At 48.1% G+C, this 18805-nt stretch overlaps 1 protein-coding gene across 1 annotated transcript in view; it reads right to left on the bottom strand.

Moving 5' to 3' along the window:
- The window catches only part of spef2 (sperm flagellar 2), a 314152-nt gene that overhangs the window by 183435 nt on the left and 111912 nt on the right, over positions 1–18805 (bottom strand). Inside the window, exons 12-17 of the mRNA XM_078557229.1 lie at positions 18166–18293; positions 7949–8147; positions 6611–6684; positions 5112–5215; positions 3009–3262; positions 2261–2375 (exon numbers count right to left, since the gene is read on the bottom strand). Of these exons, the coding sequence (XP_078413355.1) occupies positions 2261–2375; positions 3009–3262; positions 5112–5215; positions 6611–6684; positions 7949–8147; positions 18166–18293 (874 nt within the window). The remainder of the gene's footprint in view (positions 1–2260; positions 2376–3008; positions 3263–5111; positions 5216–6610; positions 6685–7948; positions 8148–18165; positions 18294–18805) is intronic.

Here is an 18805-nt window from a genome sequence, read left to right as displayed (position 1 = left end):
GCTTGCTGGGGCTAGGCGACCCTGACTTCATACATCAGATCTGTGGGTTTAATTGCCAGGGTCATGGGTCACCACGGTCGTGGGCATTGGGGCCTGGGTTCTGTGGGCATTTAGTGACTGGGTTTGGGGTGGCCATTTGATATTCACTTACCAGGACCACAATGGCTGAGGTTTATTCACCAGGGCAATGGCTGGAGCCTCTATGGGTTGAATCTCTTGGGCCAGGGATTACAACAGTTCAATTACATCATGTACCTGGCAATGTGAAAATTGCCCAGGTATGTCCTGTACACAAAAAGCAGCACAAATCAAACCCGGCCAATTACCGCCCCATCAGTCTACTCTCCATCATCAGTAAAGTAATGCAAGAGGTCATCAACAGTGCTAACAAGCGGCACTTGCTTAGCAATAACCTGCTCACTGACGCCCAGTTTGGGTTCCGCCAGGGCCACTCAGCTCCTGAACTCACTACAGCCTTGGTTCAAACATGGACAAAAGAGCTGAACTCCTGAGGTGAGGTGAGAGTGACTGCCCTTGATATCAAGGCAGTATTTGACCAAGTGTGGCATCAAGGGGCCCTAGCAAAACTGGAGTCAATGGGAATCAGGGGGAAAACCCTCCGCTGGTTGGAGTCATACCTAGCACAAAGGAAGATGGTTGTGGTTGTTGGAGGTCAGTCATCTCAGCTCCAGGACATCACTGCAGGAGTTCCTCAGGGTAGTGTCCTCGGCCCAACCATCTTCAGTTGCTTCATCAATGACCTTCCTTCCATCATGAGGTCAGAAATGGGGATGTTCACTGATGATTGCACAATGTTCAGCACCATTCGCGACTCCTCAGATACTGAAGCAGTCCATGTCCAAATGCAGCAAGATCTGAACAATACCCAGACTTGGGCTGACAAGTGGCAAGTAACATTCTCATCACACAAGTGCCAGGAAATGACTATCTCCAACAAGAGAGAATCGAACCATCACCACTTCATTCAATGGTATTACCATCACTGAATCCCCCACTATCAACATCCTGGGGGTTACCATTGACCAGAAACTGAACTGGACTAGCCATATAAATACTGTGGCTACAAGAGGAATCCTGCAACGAGTAGCTCACCTCCTGACTCCCCAAAGCCTGTCCACAAGGCACAAGTCAGGATTGTGATGGAATACTCCCCATTTGCCTGGATGAGTGCAGCTCCAACAACACTCAAGAAGCTTGACACCTTCCAGGACAAAGCAGCCCACTTATTGACACCACATCCACAAATATTCACTCCCTCCACCACCAACGCACAGCAGCAGCAGTGTGTACCATCTACAAGATGCATTGCATGAACTCACCAAGGCTCCTTAGACAGCACCTTCCAAACCCATGACCACTACCATCTAGAAGGACAAGGGCGGCAGAAAGATGGGAACATCACCACCTGGAAGTTCCCATGCAAGTCACCCATCATCCTGACTTGGAAATATATCGCTGTTCCTTCACTCTCGCTGGGTCAAAATCCTGGAACTCCCTCCCCAACAGCACTGTGGGTGTACCTGCACCACATAGACTGCAGTGGTTCAAGAAGGCAGCTCACCACCACCTTCTCAAGGGCAATTAGGGGTGGGCAATAAATGCTGGCCTAGACAGCAATGCCCACATCCCTTGAATGAAGAAAAAAAAAATCACCAGGTTTATTGGTTACCATGTTGTCATTCAGTGGGGCCATAGTTCACTATGTGGTCACTCACCAGAGCCAGGGTCACAGTGGGCTCGTTCATTGCAGCCAGGGTTCACCGTGGTGTCACTTACCGGGGCCAGGGGTCACTACAGGTTTACTCAGCGGGGCTATTGGTTGCTGTGGGGTCACTGTCCAGGGCCAGGGGTCAGCGTGATTTCACAAATCGGTGCCAGGGGTCACCATGGGGATGACTCACCAGCACAAGGGTCCCAATGGACCACTCATCAGTCTAGGAGTCACAATGGGATCACTCACTGGGGTCAGGGGTCAAGATAGGATCACTCACTGGGGGCAGGGGTCAAGATAGGATGACTCACTGGGGGCAGGGGTCAAGATAGGATGACTCACTGGGGGCAGGGGTCAAGATAGGATTACTCACTGGGGGCAGGGGTCAAGATAGGATCACTCACTGGGGGCAGGGGTCAAGATAGGATCACTCACTGGGGGCAGGGGTCAAGATAGGATCACTCACTGGGGGCAGGGGTCAAGATAGGATCACTCACTGGGGGCAGGGGTCACTGTGGGGTCACTCACCGGGGCAGGAGTTGCTCCTCTTCAGAACTTGAGCTTTCTGTAAGAGCCAAGTTCCCTTTGCTCTCCTGCTGCAGGCTGCCTGTTCTCTGGCTCTCAGCCTCAGTGCCTGAACTGACTGGTGGAAAAGAGATAAAACACCATTATCGTATTTTTAAATATATTTTTCTGTTCCCACCTATTTCTATTATTTTTAAATTTATTTTTAAATTTATTTCCATCCATTGTTTTATCTCTTTCTTTTAGCCCATTTTGATCCCTTCCCCCCCACCCCCACTAGGGCTATCTGTACCTTGCTCGTCCTGCTTTCTACCCTTAATGTCCCCATTAGCACATTCCTTAGATAATATCACCACCGTCAACACCCCTTTGTCCTTTTGTCGATGACATCTTTGGCAATCTTCATTGCCTCCACCTATCACTGGCCCTCTATCCAGCTCTACCTGTCCCACCCCCCTCAACCAGCTTATATTTCACCTCATTTCTATTTTTCCTTAGTTCTGTTGAAGAGTCATTTGGACTCGAAACGTTAACTGTGTTCCTCTCCTCAGATGCTGTCAGACCTGCTGAGTTTTTCCAGCTATTTTTGTTTTTGTACCATCATTAACCTCGATTCAAAACAGATATCGCGGCTGCTCATCAACAGTGCATTCTGTATTCCTTATCCAATTGTATATTTATCCCAATCTCTCTCTCCCTGTGCTGTCTAAATGATTGCTTGCGTTATTAGTCCTGGGAACCCCTGCCTTACCTGTGCTGTATGAGTGGCGAGCCAGCACAGTGTTGTCTGAAACATCTAGCAGGATGGCAATGTCCAGCGCTGGCTGGGGAGGTGGAGGATCTTTCTGAGCTCTTGGGTCTATAGTGAGGCTGGTCTTTGACTTCTTGCTCTTCCTGCTTGCTTTGTCAGGATCGACACCGGTGAACCACTTCTCCAGCAGCTTGGCCTGTTTAATAGTCACTGGGAAACCATCCAGGATCCAGCCACATTCTGCCGGCAGAGAGCTGCGAGGGAACAGGTAAACCAGCTGCAGCTGTTGAATTGTCACTGCACAATTGTCAATGAAAGCTCACACATTTACTGTATTAAACCTTCCTGAGAGAGGGGATCTTGTTTGCAAATTCTGAAATTGTGCCCTGCGCATCCTAGTCTCGGTTATTAATCAATATCAGGAAAAGAAAAGCTCCTAATACTGACCACTGGGGAACTCCACGATAACCCTCCTCCAGTCTGAAAATTAACTGTTCATCATTACTATCTGTTTCCCGTCCCTCAGCCAACTTCATATCCATGCTGCCACTGACACTTTTATTCCATGGGCTTCAACTTTGCTGACAAGCCTGTTATGTGGCACTTTATCAAACACCTTTTGAAAAGTCCATGTACACCACATTCACTGCATTACCCTCATCAGCTCTCTCTGTTACATCATCGAAAAACTCCAGCAAGTTAGTTAAACACAATTTTCCCTCAAAACATCTGTGCTGGCTTTCCTTAACTGATGCACACTTATCCAAGTGACTGATAATTCTGTCCTGGATTATTATTTCTAAAAGCTTTCTTACCACCAAAGTTAAACTGACTAGCCTGCAGTTATACGCTTTTTTCAACAGGGGTGAAACATTTGCAATTCCCCAATCTTCTGGCACCACCCCTGTATCTAAGGAGGATTAGAAAATTATGACCAGTGGCTCCACAATTTCTACATTCACTTCCCTCAGTATCCTTGCATGCAGCCTATTCAGTCGTCTTTACTTATCAATTTTAAGCACAGGCAGTCTTTCTAATATCAACTGTACAGGTGCCATCTCCCCCAGAGCCAGTCCCAGTGTCCCAGGAATCTAAAGCCCTCCCTCCTGCACCATCTTTCCAGCCACACATTCATCTGTTTTATCCTCCTATTTCCAGACTCACTGGCACGTGGCACTGGGAGTAATCTGGAGATTATTATTTTTAAGGTCCTGCTTACTAATTTTCTACCTATCTCCCTGAATACCGCCTGCAGGACCACATCCCTCTTCCTACCTATGTCGTTAGCACCGATGTAGCCACGGCTGTCAACTGTTCATCCTCCCCCTCTGGGTGCTCTGCAGCCGCTCAGTGACATCCTCGACCCAGGCACCAGGGAGGCAACACACCATCCTGATTCATGTCTGCAGCTATCGATTCCCCTAACTATCGAATCACTATCGCTCTTCCCGTCTTCCTTGTACCCCCTGTACAGCTGAGACACCGGCTCTGGCTGCACTCCCCAGATGAACCATCACTCTCATCAGTGTTCAGAACTGAATACTGGTTGGAGAGTGGGATGCACTCAGGGGACTCCTGTACTACCTGCCTGTTTCTACTTGTCTCATACTCACTTGTGTGTGGCAGTGTGAATAATCCCGAGATTATTTATTTTGAGATCCTGCTTGCTAATTTCCAGCCTAGATCCTTAAGTTCTGACTGCAGGACCACATCCCTCTTTCTACCTAAGTCTTTGGTACTTATGTGGACCCCCCGGCAGGCTGATAGAACCCCATCCAGTCATTCTCACTGAGACCCCCAGCAGTCACACTGACCCACACCCAGGCAGTCTCACCAAGCTCCACCGCCAGACAGGCTTACCAAAGCCTCCTCCCAGGTAGTCCCACCAAATCCCCGGCACAGAAAAAGACAAAGTTACAGCTGGGGAAAGCAGTGAGGCAGAGTGTTGTCTTTCATTGAATAGAGGAAGAGAATGGGAAGTGGCCATCGCCTGTTTACAGATGCACTAAGTTACCCGTTACAAGCAGACATTGATAATTAGCGCAAGACATTGATCAGGAAGCCTACAGGCATCATACTCCAGCCTGCCATTATGACACTTACCGTACACACTCAACCACAATCTCCACCAGCAACTCGTCAGGAACAGACTTCCCTTTCCTCAGAAACCTGGCAGCTCTCGCACCTAGCTGGGCCCTGGCACTCAACTGTAAGAGAAATCAGCAATTAGCTTACCCAATCGAATACAAACAGGACATTGACCACAGGCCCAGTCCCTAAAATCACTGACTTGCTGGGTCCCACACACACTGACTCTCACTGGGGTACGGGTCCCACACACACTGACTCTCACTGGGGTACAGGTCCCACACACACTGACTCTCACTGGGGTACGGGTCCCACACACACTGACTTTCACTTGGTACGGGTCCCACACACACTGACTCTCACTGGGGTACGGGTCCTACACACACTGACTCTCACTGGGGTACGGGTCCCACACACACTGACTCTCACTGGGGTACGGGTCCCACACACACTGACTCTCACTGGGGTACGGGTCCCACACACACTGACTCTCACTGGGGTACGGGTCCCACACACACTGACTCTCACTGGGGTACGGGTCCCACACACACTGACTTTCACTTGGTACGGGTCCCACACACACTGACTCTCACTGGGGTATGGGTCCCACACACACTGACTCTCACTGGGGTACGGGTCCCACACACACTGACTCTCACTGGGGTACGGGTCCCACACACACTGACTCTCACTGGGGTATGGGTCCCACACACACTGACTCTCACTGGGGTACGGGTCCCACACACACTGTCTCTCACTGGGGTACGGGTCCCACACACACTGACTCTCACTGGGGTACGGGTCCCACACACACTGTCTCTCACTGGGGTACGGGTCCCACACATACTGACTCTCACTGGGATACGGGTCTCACACACACTGACTCTCACTGGGGTACGGGTCTCACACATACTGACTCTCACTGGTGTACGGGTCCCACACACACTGACTCTCACTGGGGTACGGGTCCCACACACACTGACTCTCACTGGGGTACGGGTCGCACACACACTGACTCTCACTGGGGTACGGGTCCCACACACACTGACTCTCACTGGGGTACAGTTCCACACACACTGACTCTCACTGGGGTACAGTTCCACACACACTGACTCTCACTGGGGTACGGGTCCCACACACACTGTCTCTCACTGGGGTATGGGTCCCACACACACTGACTCTCACTGGGGTACAGTTCCACACACACTGACTCTCACTGGGGTACGGGTCCCACACACACTGACTCTCACTGGGGTATGGGTCCCACACACACTGACTCTCACTGGGGTACGGGTCCCACACTCACTGACTCTCACTGGGGTACGGGTCCCACACACACGCTGATACAACCTGACAGTCCACGGTTCGATTGTTCTGCTGCCTCCTTGGCCAAGCATCCAGTGAACAACACCAGGCTCCACAGTTGGGAGGAAGGGACCCTCCAGAGAGTGAAGGTGTCAGTGTGATTAGATTATAGAAATGCTGCACTGCGAGCTACTAGTAAAGACACTCACCGGAGTCTCTGTCTTGCTGGCAATGGATGTCTGTGAGCCTGTCACTTCCAGTATCTCGTCCTGTGGCGAGGGCTCTGAGAGATTAACATATAAAACTGTTCAGCTCTCTGTACATTCACGAAGCCAAACACCAACTTCAACTGGCAGCATTCACACTCACACAGAATGGGAGTGACAATGACGATGACAGCAGGATTGTAGGGACAGTGACCCTCAGGGTCAGCGACCCTCAGGGACAGCGACCCTCAGGGACAGTGACCATTATAGACAGTGACCCTCAGGGACAGTGACCATTATAGACAGTGATCCTCAGGGACAGTGACCCTCAGGGACAGCGACCCTCAGGGACAGTGACCATTATAGACAGTGACCCTCAGGGACAGTGACCATTATAGACAGTGACCCTCAGGGACGGTGACTCTCAGGGACAGTGATACTCAGGGACAGTGACCCTCAGGGACAGTGACCATTATAGACAGTGACCCTCAGGGACAGCGACCCTCAGGGACAGCGATCCTCAGGGACGGTGACCCTTGGGGACAGTGACCCTCAGGGACAGTGAGCGTCATTGACAGTGACCGTTATGGACAGAGACCCTCAGAGACAGCGACCATTATGGACTGTAAATGTCAGAACAGGGGCTCTCAGGACAGTGACTGTAAGGGACAGTGACTGTAAGGGACAGTGACTGTAAGGGACAGTGAATGTCAGGGACAGTGACTGTCAGGGACAGTGACTGTAAGGGACAGTGACTGTAAGGGACAGTGACTGTAAGGGACAGTGAATGTCAGGGACAGTGACTGTAAGGGACAGTGACTGTAAGGGACAGTGACTGTCAGGGACAGTGACTGTAAGGGACAGTGACTGTAAGGGACAGTGAATGTCAGGGACAGTGACTGTAAGGGACAGTGAATGTCAGGGACAGTGACTGTAAGGGACAGTGACTGTAAGGGACAGTGACTGTAAGGGACAGTGAATGTCAGGGACAGTGACTGTCAGGGACAGTGACTGTAAGGGACAGTGACTGTAAGGGACAGTGAATGTCAGGGACAGTGACTGTAAGGGACAGTGACTGTAAGGGACAGTGACTGTCAGGGACAGTGACTGTAAGGGACAGTGACTGTAAGGGACAGTGAATGTCAGGGACAGTGACTGTAAGGGTAAGGGACAGTGAATGTCAGGGACAGTGACTGTAAGGGACAGTGAGCGTGAGAACAGGGGCCCTCAGGACAGTGACCCTCGAGGATAGTGTCCATCAGGATAGGGACCTTCAGGACAGTAACTGTGACTGTCAGCCTTCCCACAATAGCTCACACCCACTCCACATGCACCACTTACCAGCCTTATTGAGTGCTTTGTTGTCTTGAGCATCTTGTTTGAATAGATCCATGAGTGGCTCCTTGGGTGTATTCTTGGACAGCACACTGAACCGCTCCTTGCTCGAACTGGGGACAGCACTTGTAATCTCCTGGCCTTCAGGGACAACAAAACTCGCCTGTTCCGATGGTGCAGGGATAGAGCTCACTGTGTCCAGTCTCTGGAACATATCATCCAGTTATCAGATTGTGCAGCAACTGGAGGGTGGAGTTAAAGGGAAGAGGAAGCGGAGGGGGTACAAGAGAGGGTGGGTGAGTTGTCTGGGGATGAGGAGCAAACGGGGAGGGAGTAGGAGAGGGGGAAGGGGAAGTTAGAGGTGAGGGACAAGGGGACGATAGGGTAGATGGTAAGTGAGGAGGGGAGGAGGGGAAAAGAAAATGGAGAGTGTAGTATAAGGGTCTGGTACCTACAGGGTTAATGTGGGCCTGAGTACAGTACCGCCCACATGGTGATATAAGGAGACACATGACCCAGACCTAGGGTCAGTGCGCTGTTGGCCAGAGACGTGATGAGACCTAAGGTGGATATAGCCCCTCACCTGTATCATTCACTGTATATATGTATATAGTTACAAGTAGTTAATATAAGCTTGCTGTTAACATACAGAAGATTATGAAGACTTCTATAACTGTTATGATCGAGATGGGAGGAGTGCACTGTCATCTCTCGACCCACTAGTCCACAGATCACAACAGAAATTTAAATGATTTCTCCAGCTAGCTATCGGGCCAAATATGTACTTTACCCATTAATCTCAGAATGATCATTCAATGGCCAGATTTCTTCAATAAACAATAACATTATTAGTTTATTATAAATCCAGACTTGTCAAATAGAAAGGCAAAGCTTCTTAACACAGGGCAGAGTGTCTTGCTCGGTGTGCAGGTGCATGTCTGACACGCTCTAGCGTGAAATAGCACCTGATGATGTTGGGTGAGTGTCCCGTTCTCATGAGGAACCGATATTTCGGTTGGAGGGCGTGTGTGAGAGTCGGCAGTGCGCCCGCCGACAATTAAAAGCCCTGTTAAGGCCATTAACGTTGCAATTAGCGGGGATTTTTCGTTGCCCGGCCAACGTTACAGTTCGGGGCGGGCGTATCGGCCAGGCGGCCTTTGCCTTTCTGAGGAAACCTCATTCAGAGGCTGGATGAGGTTTCTGAGATTAATTAAAAAAGAGATAAAAATGTTTGCTCAGAACTTCCAACATCTGTACGTTTAGGTGACTCATTCTGTATGTTTAGGTGACTCATTCTGTATGTTTAGGTCACTCATTCTGTATGTTTAGGTCACTCATTCTGTATGTTTAGGTCACTCATTCTGTACGTTTAGGTGACTCATTCTGTATGTTTAGGTCACTCATTCTGTATGTTTAGGTGACTCATTCTGTATGTTTAGGTGACTCATTCTGTATGTTTAGGTCACTCATTCTGTATGTTTAGGTCACTCATTCTGTATGTTTAGGTCACTCATTCTGTACGTTTAGGTGACTCATTCTGTATGTTTAGGTCACTCATTCTGTATGTTTAGGTCACTCATTCTGTACGTTTAGGTGACTCATTCTGTACGTTTAGGTGACTCATTCTGTATGTTTAGGTCACTCATTCTGTATGTTTAGGTCACTCATTCTGTATGTTTAGGTCACTCATTCTGATGCGTGGACATTTTTTTGGGCATTTTAAAATCTTTTTTTTTTGTATTTAAATTCTTCAGCTCCTTGAGGCATCTCTCTGCCTTCAGGGAGCTTTCATTCCGTGCTCCCCCCGCGCCCACGCTGACTTCAGCGCCTGTCCTCCTCCCGCCCCCACCCTGGCAGCACTGAGTATTTCAGCGCCCCTTTCACGCTGGCTGGTAATGGGCCAGCTGGTGTGAAATTGCAGTTGGGGGACAATCGCGGGTGGCAGTTCCCTGACTGCTCCCAGCGCCCACCGTGCCCACACCCCAAACCCTGCCCATACAGTGTGAGATATTAAAGTATCATAACTACTCTTTCTAAACACCGTAACTCTCTCACACACCAAAAAAAAAAATAGATGAATTCTGCCAAAAGATTCAATGGTTTAAGGCAGAAGGATAGAAGGTGGAGTCCTTGAAATGGTGTCCAGGTTATTTGGTTTGAATGGTTAGTTTTGTGCTCTTGCAGTACTTTTCAGGCAGACTCAGGTAAAACTTGTGGGCCACTCAGGGCAGAATTGTCCAGTCATGTTGGCATCGCTAGTCATGGCAGGTGCGGTGAGACAATTCGGAATGAGGGGCAGAAATCGGTTTCATGCCTGCGTGAAATCACAGCGGGATCATTCAATGGAGTCCATCGTGGCAGAACGTGAAGGAGTTCGTAGGGGGCGAAGAGTCGGGGGGAAGGTAGGTGACTGGGGGGAGGAGGATGTTTGGATTGGGGAGGGATTTTGGAGGGAGGAAGGTGTCCGCGGGGAGGTGGAAGTGAAGGGAGGGATGTCCAGGTGAATATGCGAGAGACCGTTCTATGGAGTCAATGACTACCTCCTGGGGAACAAACTGAGGGTGGGCGTGGTAGGAGGGAATGGTAAGTATGAAGGGGGACAGAGGGAGCCAGAAGGGTGGGAGGATGAGTGTACTTTGGTAGGGGAAGCGATGGCATAGTGATTAGTAATCCAGAGACCCAGGGTAATGCTCTGGGGACCCTGGTACAAATCCCACCGTGGCAGATGGTGGAATTTGAATTCAATAAGCATCTGGAATTAAAAGGCTAATGATGACCATGAAACCATTGTCGATTGTTGTAAAAACCCATCTGGTTCACTAATGTCCTTTAGGGAAGGAAATCTGCCGTCCTTACCTGGTCTGGCCACATGTGACTCCAGACCCACAGCAATGTGGTTGACTCTTAAATTCCCTCTGAAATGGCCGAGCCAGACAATCAGTTGTAACAAACCGATACGAAGACACAAAAAAGGAATGAAACCGGACGGACCACCCGGCATCGACCGGGACACCGGAAACGACAATGGCAATCTCAGCCCTGTCAACCCTGCAAAATCCTCCTTACTAACAGGGGATTGGATTAGTTTCTCTGTGTGTATGTGTGTGTGGGGGGATTTAATTGAATTAAAGACAGCTGCTCTGAAGCTTTTGAGTTATCAAAAGGGAAGCTCAGTTTGAAATGCTGAATATGTAAACGTGGTTGAAGTTTTAGAATGTGAGGTGTGAGAAGCATTTGCATTTTTAGATTAACCAGAGTAGTTTGAATTTCAAAGAGATGATAAGGTGTTACACCTAGCCAAAAGAGCCTAAGCGAAACAGTGTGGTTATTTTTCCCAAAGTTTACTAATAAAATGAGTACAATGAAAGATTTATATTATGAGAAAAGTAAAGTTGCAAAGCCATATTGGAACAATAGAATTTACTTTGAAAAGGGAGAAACATGTATAAAGGAGATGAGGTTATGTGTAAGGAGGAAGACATTCTCAAATCTAACACAAGTGTGAAAAGCCTCCAGCCTCTGGGTATCAAGCTGCTGTCTACAGAAACCAAAGCTAAGAAAATTCACTTTGAATATCCCTGTCCAGGATATTGTGTGCGTTGCCTGGGCCTGTTAAAATCTATTTTGTTTTACTGTTGCCTTAACGGAGGTGTAACTGGGAGCCAGATTAATTAGGGGAGCTAGGAGTTATTATAGTAGTAATTTGTAGATCTACGTATGTGCTTAAAATCTTTCCTTTTGTTAATAAATGTTTAATTTAGCTTTGTAAAAAACCTCAAAGTCTCGGTGGATTCATTGCTATTGGATTCAAGGCACACATTTCGAAATAAAATACAAATTGCAAAAACAGTTGTGGCAGCTGTTTCAAGTTTCCCTCTGGGATTTGAACAGCTCGGCATTTACAATCCGCTGTACCACAACACCCACGCAGAGAGCCCTAGCGTCATCCACGAGGTTGAGACTGAAGACACACAGCCATGCTTCTTGAGCAAGGTGAAAGAATGCAATTCCTCATTCTGGAATACTGACATTCTGGTAAATAGTCACCTAACAAATGTTAAATTAGATTCAGGAGCCAGCGTGGCAGTTCTGTCAGACAAGGATGCGTGGTTCAAAGGCCTCTGGCTTCAAACAACGGACACCCGACTTTACAGGGCAGAGGAAGTCCAACTCGTGGCTATCTGAATGATCCTGGAACCACTGAGGTACGGTAGCAAACAGATCTCCAAACTGATGTACATAGAAACATAGGAAATAGGAGCAGGAGTAGGTCATTCGGCCCTTCGAGCCTGCTCCACCATTCAGTACGATCATGGTTGATCCTCTATCTCAACGCCGTACTCCCGCTCTCTCCCCATACCCCTCGACACCTTTAGAGTCCAGAAATCTATCTATTTCCTTCTTAAATATATTCAGTGACTTGGCCTCCACAGCCCTCTGTGGTAGAGAATTTCACAGGTCCACCACCCTCTGGGTGAAGAAGTTCCTCTTCATCTCAGTCCTAAATGATCTACCCCATATCCTGAGATTGTGACCCCTTGTTCTAAACCCACCACCAAGAGGAAATATCATCCCTGCATCCAGTCTGTCCAGCCCTGTCAGAATTTTATATGTTTTAATGAGATCCCCTCTCATTCTTCTAAACTCCAGTGAACACAGGCCTAGTCGGCCCAATCGCTCCTCATACAACAATCCTGCCATCCCAGGAATCAGTCTGGTGAACCTTCGCTGCACTCTCTCTATGGCAAGTATATTCTTTCTTAGGTAAGGAGACCAAAACTGCACACAATACTCCAGGTGTGATCTCACCAAGGCCCTGTACAGCTGCAGTAAGGCATCCTTGCTCCTGTACTCAAGTCCTCTCGCAATGAAGGCCAACATACCATTTGCCTTCTTAACTGCTTGCTGCACCTGCATGCTTGCTTTCAGTGATTGGTGTACAAGGACACCCAGATCCCTTTGTACATCAACATTTCCCAATCTATCACCATTTAAATAATTCTCTGCCATTTTGTTTTTCCTACCAAAGTGAATAACTTCACACTTATCCACATTATACAGAATCTGCCATGTATTTGCCCACTCACTCAACTTGTCTAAATCACCTTGAAGCCTCTTAACATCCTCCTCACCGCTCACATTCCCACAAAGTTTTGTGTCATCAGCAAACTTGGAAATATTACATTTGGTTCCCTCATCCAAATCATTGATATATATTGTGAATAGCTGGGACCCAAGCACTGATCCCTGAGGGTACCCCACTAGTCACAGCCTGCCATTCCGAAAAAGACCCATTTATTCCCACTCTGTTTCCTGTCTGCTAACCAATTCTCAATCCATGCCAATATATTACCCCCGATCCCATGTGCTTTAATTTTACACACTAACCTCTTATGTGGAACTTTATCAAAAGCTTTCTGAAAATCCAAATACACCACATCCACTAGTTCTCCCTTATCTATTCTGCTAGTTACATCCTCAAAAAACTCCAGTGGGTTTGTCAAAGGAATAGTTCAAAGGCCTGTTGTGGCCATTAGCAATCGAATTAAATTCTAATCTACGCTGCCCGTCCAGCCTAACGGTTGGCGGGCAGGCGAAAAGGCCAAACGGCCTTTACATTTTTTTGGAAACCTCATCCACGGGCGGGATGCGATTTCTTAAAGCAAATAAACATTAAATAAAAACTTTATTTTTGAATTAAAAACATGTCCCAGCTCATGTGACAGAGTCAGATGATGGGACGTGTTTTTTAAAATTTTTATTCTCTTCATTATTTTTTACACAGCGCTTCAGTCTCGCTGAAGCAGCTCTCCGTGCCTCAGGGAAATCGAAGCACTCTTTCTCACGTATGCGCGAACTGTGCACTAGGCCCGGCCCTCCCTCCGACTACCCCACCCTCAGCATGCAGCCGACTCCTGCGCTCACCCGCTGAACGAAATATCGCCAGACTGCGCAATGACGTCAGGACGCACGCCCAACATCATCACGCAGCATTTTTAGCTCGGGCGTGTCAGACGCACGCCCACACGCCGAGGGTAATATTCTGCCCACTGTAACTCCCAGCCAGCACACCACATAAACCCATGTTGACTTTGTCTAATCTCGTTGATATTTTCTAAGTGCCCTGTTATCACATCCTTTATAATAAACTCTAGTATTTTCCCTACTACTGAATTTAAGCTAACCGGTCTGTAATTCGCTGTTTCCCCGCTCCCTCCTTTTTTAAATAGTGGGGTTACATTTTCCACCCTCCAATCTGCTGGGACTGTTCCAGAATCTACAGCGTTTTGGAAGATGACAACCAACGCACCCACTATTTCCACGACCACCACCTTTAGTTCCCTGGGATATCGATTATCAGGCCCAGGGATTTATTGGCTTTCAGTCCCATTAATTTCTCCAGCACTATTGTTTTAGTAATACTAACTTCCTTCAATTCCTCCTTCTCACTAAACTCTTGGTTCCCAGTATTTATGGGAAGCTATTTGTTTCTTCCTCCGTGAAGACAGACTAAAGTAGTTGTTTAATTGCTCTGCTATTTTCTTGTTTTCTACTATAAATTCTCCTGTTTCAGACTGTACTCTTTTTCTTTTTACATACTTGTAGAAGCTTTTACAGTTCGCTTTAATGTTCCTTGCAAGTTTATACTCAGGACGCTATTTTTCCCCTCTTAATCAATCTCTTGGTCCTCCTTTGCTGAATTCTAAACTGCTCCCAATCCTCAGGCTTGCTACTTTTTCTAGCACCTTTATATGTCTCCTCGTCCATAATTGGCCTCTCTTTCTCCTGAGCAGGGATGCCTGCATTGCCCTGGACCTCCTCCAGATGGCAGTGGATGTAAAGACTATCACTGCCGTTAGCCAGCCAGAACAGCACGGTCCTGCGTGTTCAAACCCTAAAGAATATTCAGACTCTGATTTCACCTTCGATCTCTCTTCTGTCTTTGTGGAGCAGTTGTGTTCATTATCTTTCCAGATCCCAGAAAGACCCCAATTGTCAGACCACCCTACCGCCCACGAGATTACCATGACACCTCCAGTGGAAGCGGCACCAGAGAAGGGTCAACCGTCTGAGGAGCCTCTATTTCCAAATACAACAATGGTCCAGCTGGTTGACACAGCAGTCACTGTGCACACACTGGGCGGGATTTTGCCCTTGGCTAGTGCTCGATGGGGGCGGGTGGGGGAGGAGGGGGGCGATTGGGAAGCTGACTGCTGCCTGCGATCGGCTCTGCACCGCGATGTCTGGGCAGCCCTGCATGCTGAGGGTGGGGTAGTCGGAGGGAGGGCCAGGCCTAGTGCACAGTTCGCGCATACGTGAGAAAGAGTGCTTCGATTTCCCTGAGGCACGGAGAGCTGCTTCAGCGAGACTGAAGCGCTGTGTAAAAAATCATGAAGAGAATAAAAATTTTAAAAAACACGTCCCATCATCTGACTCTGTCACATGAGCTGGGACATGTTTTTAATTCAAAAATAAAGTTTTTATTTAATGTTTATTTGCTTTAAGAAATCGCATCCCGCCCGAGGATGAGGTTTCCAAAAAAATGTAAAGGCCGTTTGGCCTTTTCGCCTGCCCGCCAACCGTTAGGCTGGACGGGCAGCGTAGATTAGAATTTAATTCGATTGCTAATGGCCACAACAGGCCTTTGAACTATCAGCAGGCGCACAGCCAACTCCAGCGCTCACCCGCTGAACGAAATATCGCCAGACTGCGCAATGACGTCAGGACGCACGCCCAACATCATCACGCAGCATTTTTAGCTCGGGCGTGTCAGACGCACGCCCGCACGCCGAGGGTAATATTCTGCCCACTGTAACTCCCAGCCAGTACGCCACAACCACAAGGGATGCTGGAACTGGGTAACAGTCTATCACCATTGACAAGAAAAAGCAGAGGTGAGCGTACTACTAAACCTTCTCGCCATGGAACACTCTTCCTCAGCTTCAGAGGGCATCGAGATGGCCCACATGGAGAAGGAAGGGGAAAAAATAGCACCAATGAGATAAATACCATCTTTGTCCACCCCACAAGAAATGATCAAGAGTAACAGCAACCATGGATCACTGCAACAGCCAAACTGACCAGATGTGGGTCAACATAAAGCAATAGTAGGAAAGAAGGAAAGCAGACACAAATGCCAGTCCAAACTTCAAGCCAACAGCAAGAGCCAGGCCAACAGAGCTTGACATTCTCCCGGCAGAACAGCGAACGAGATGTGGAAGGGTTATAAGGCCTCCAGGCTGCCTGAACCTCTAATTTCAAGGACTTGAAGGGGGAGATGGGGCAGTGAGAATGTTGTTAATGTTAATACTGTAATAGCAATAATGTTGGAATAGCATTAAGGTTGTAACAATAAGACTAATAACAACGTAAGGCTTGAAGTGAACATTTTTAAAATTTGTTCATGGGATGTGTGCATCACTGGCTGGGCCAGTATTTATTGCCCATCCCTAATTTCCCTTGAGAACTGAGTGACTTGCTAGGCCATTTCAGAGGGCATTTTTACAGTCAACCACTTTGCTGTGGGTCTGGAGTCACATGTAGGTCAAACCAGGTGAGGATGGCAGATTTCCTTCCCTGAAGGACATTAGTGAACCAGATGGGTTTTTATGACAATCGACAATGGTTTCATGAGTTACCTCTGCATCCATAGGGTAAAGACTTGGGGAGGGAGGTGTAGTATAACGGTCTGGTATTTTCAGTGTTAATGAAATGAAAGTCACCATAGTCCCAGAGGACCATAGGCTGTGAGTTTAGCAACTGGCAGTGAGTTTAACCTGAGGGTCACCGCACCTCAGGCGAGGGATGAGGTTAAGAAGGCAGGGCCTTCATGGATGACCCCAGCTGGTACCGGACTTGAGTCTGCAATGTTGGTGTCACTCTGCATCACAAACCAGCCGTCCAGCCAACTGAGCTAACTAACTTATTGCCCATCCCCTAATTACCCTTGTTGAGAGGGCATTTAAGAGTAAACCACATTGTATATATGCATGTATATAGTTACAAGTTATAGTTACAAGTAGTTAATAAAGACTTACTGTTAACATACAGGAGATTATGAAGACTTCTTTAACAGACACATTCTGTAACTAACAGAGAGAAGGGGTGGAGATAGGAGGCTGGGGAGGGAGAGTGAACGGAGAAGAGGATGGCGGGAGGTTATGGGTTGAAGGAGATTAGATGGAATGGAGAATGGATGGAATGGGGAGAAGGGCATAAGGAGATGGGATCAGGCAGAGAAGACATTGCAGGTGATTCTCTGACTATGATTAGATAGATAAGAATGGAAGCAGGGGAGAGCAGTCCCTCCCAGCTGGATAACAGTAGAGAGAGTATCGAGGAGGATGGTGTGGTCAACCGGGTCAAAGGTTGTAGGCAGATCGGGAAGGACGAGGAGGGAAAGTTTCCTTTCATCACAGGCACGCAGGATGTCACTTGTAACTTTGACAAAAGCCGTTTCATTGCTGTAACAGGGATGGAAACCTGATTGGAGGGATTCAAACATGAATTCCAGGGAGATGGGAATGGATTTGGGAGGTGACAATAAGTCCTAGGGATTGTTGAAGATGATTGTTTTGTAGGAAAAGGACAGCTCTTGCCCCTTCGGGATACAGACTGCTCATGGATGAAGCTGAATTCATTTCGAATGCCTCAGGCTTCTTGACCCAGGAATGGTTTGGACGAGTCTACTGTGCTTGAGGGAGACAGTGGGAATGTCAGAGCATGGGGAATCCAGAGGCTGATACTCTGGGGACGTGGGTTCAAATCCCATCAAATCCCAACCACTGGTTGAGGGGGATACTGAACATTGAAGGGGGGGGTGAACACGGGGTGGGATGATAGTGAACACTGTAGAACTAGGGGTCACTGTTTAAAAATAAGGGGTCTCCCATTTAAAAAAGAGATGAGATGAAATTTTTTTCTGAGGGTCGTGACTCTTTGGAACTCTCTCCCTGAAAAGGCGGTGGAAGCAGAGTCTGAATATTTTTAAGGAAGAGGTGCATAGATTCTTGGTAAGCAAGGGGATGATTGGTTATCAGCGGTAGGTGCGATGCAGGTTTCAGGTTACAAGCAGATCAGCCATGATCTTATTAAATGACGGAGCAGGCTCAAGGGACTGAATGGCCTACTACTCCTTGTTCATATGCTCGTATATTATCTTTGTGAGTGGGGATAATGCAGAGGATGGGATCTGGAACTCCCGCCCTGATGATTAACACAACCTGATCTTCCTTTACAGATTCTGTTCTGTCTTCCAGGGTCTGATCAGGATCCAAGGTTTCACCCTCCTCGAAGGCTTGCACAGCTTCTTGAACCAGCATGTCTGGCACAAGGACTCGGATATGCAGTGCTGAGTGAGAAACAGGAAACATGTTGTTAACTGAAGTCTCTACCGGGTCCTGCTGACATATACTGGGCACAAAAACAACTCGTATCTCTATAGTCATACAGCCCAAATAGATCCACAGAAAGCAGATCAAAATCAAATCGACTCACATCAACAGAGGGCGCTGGTAAGAAGTGACTGAAGCATTCTGGGAGAAGTCAGCGCAGTCACCACGACTCAGGAGGGAATCGAGGAGAAGGAGTCTTGCACTCAACATTTGAAAAAGAGCGCGGAGAGCGTGGGGGGGTGTCATTTGAAAAAAGAGCACAGATCTTGAAGGCAGGTCAGTTGAAAAAGAGCGCGGAGAGTGAAAATAAGAGGGGAAGCTGAAGAGGAGCGGCCAGCCTGTGAGGGGCCAGTGGGCGAGTGGCCCAGTGAAGGAGTGGAGCTTTGAGGCTTTGGCTCGAGAGGCTTGGCGAGCAGAGGCTGAGGACGAGCTTGCTCCCAGTGGGGTAGGGCCGGGTAAGTTCTTTTAA

This window comes from Cetorhinus maximus, chromosome 2 (genome assembly GCF_964194155.1).
Source record: "Cetorhinus maximus chromosome 2, sCetMax3.hap1.1, whole genome shotgun sequence".
Classification (NCBI taxonomy): Eukaryota; Metazoa; Chordata; class Chondrichthyes; order Lamniformes; family Cetorhinidae; genus Cetorhinus; species Cetorhinus maximus.
Note: the sequence above shows the minus strand (reverse complement) of the source record. Positions and strands in the feature narration are given on the sequence as shown.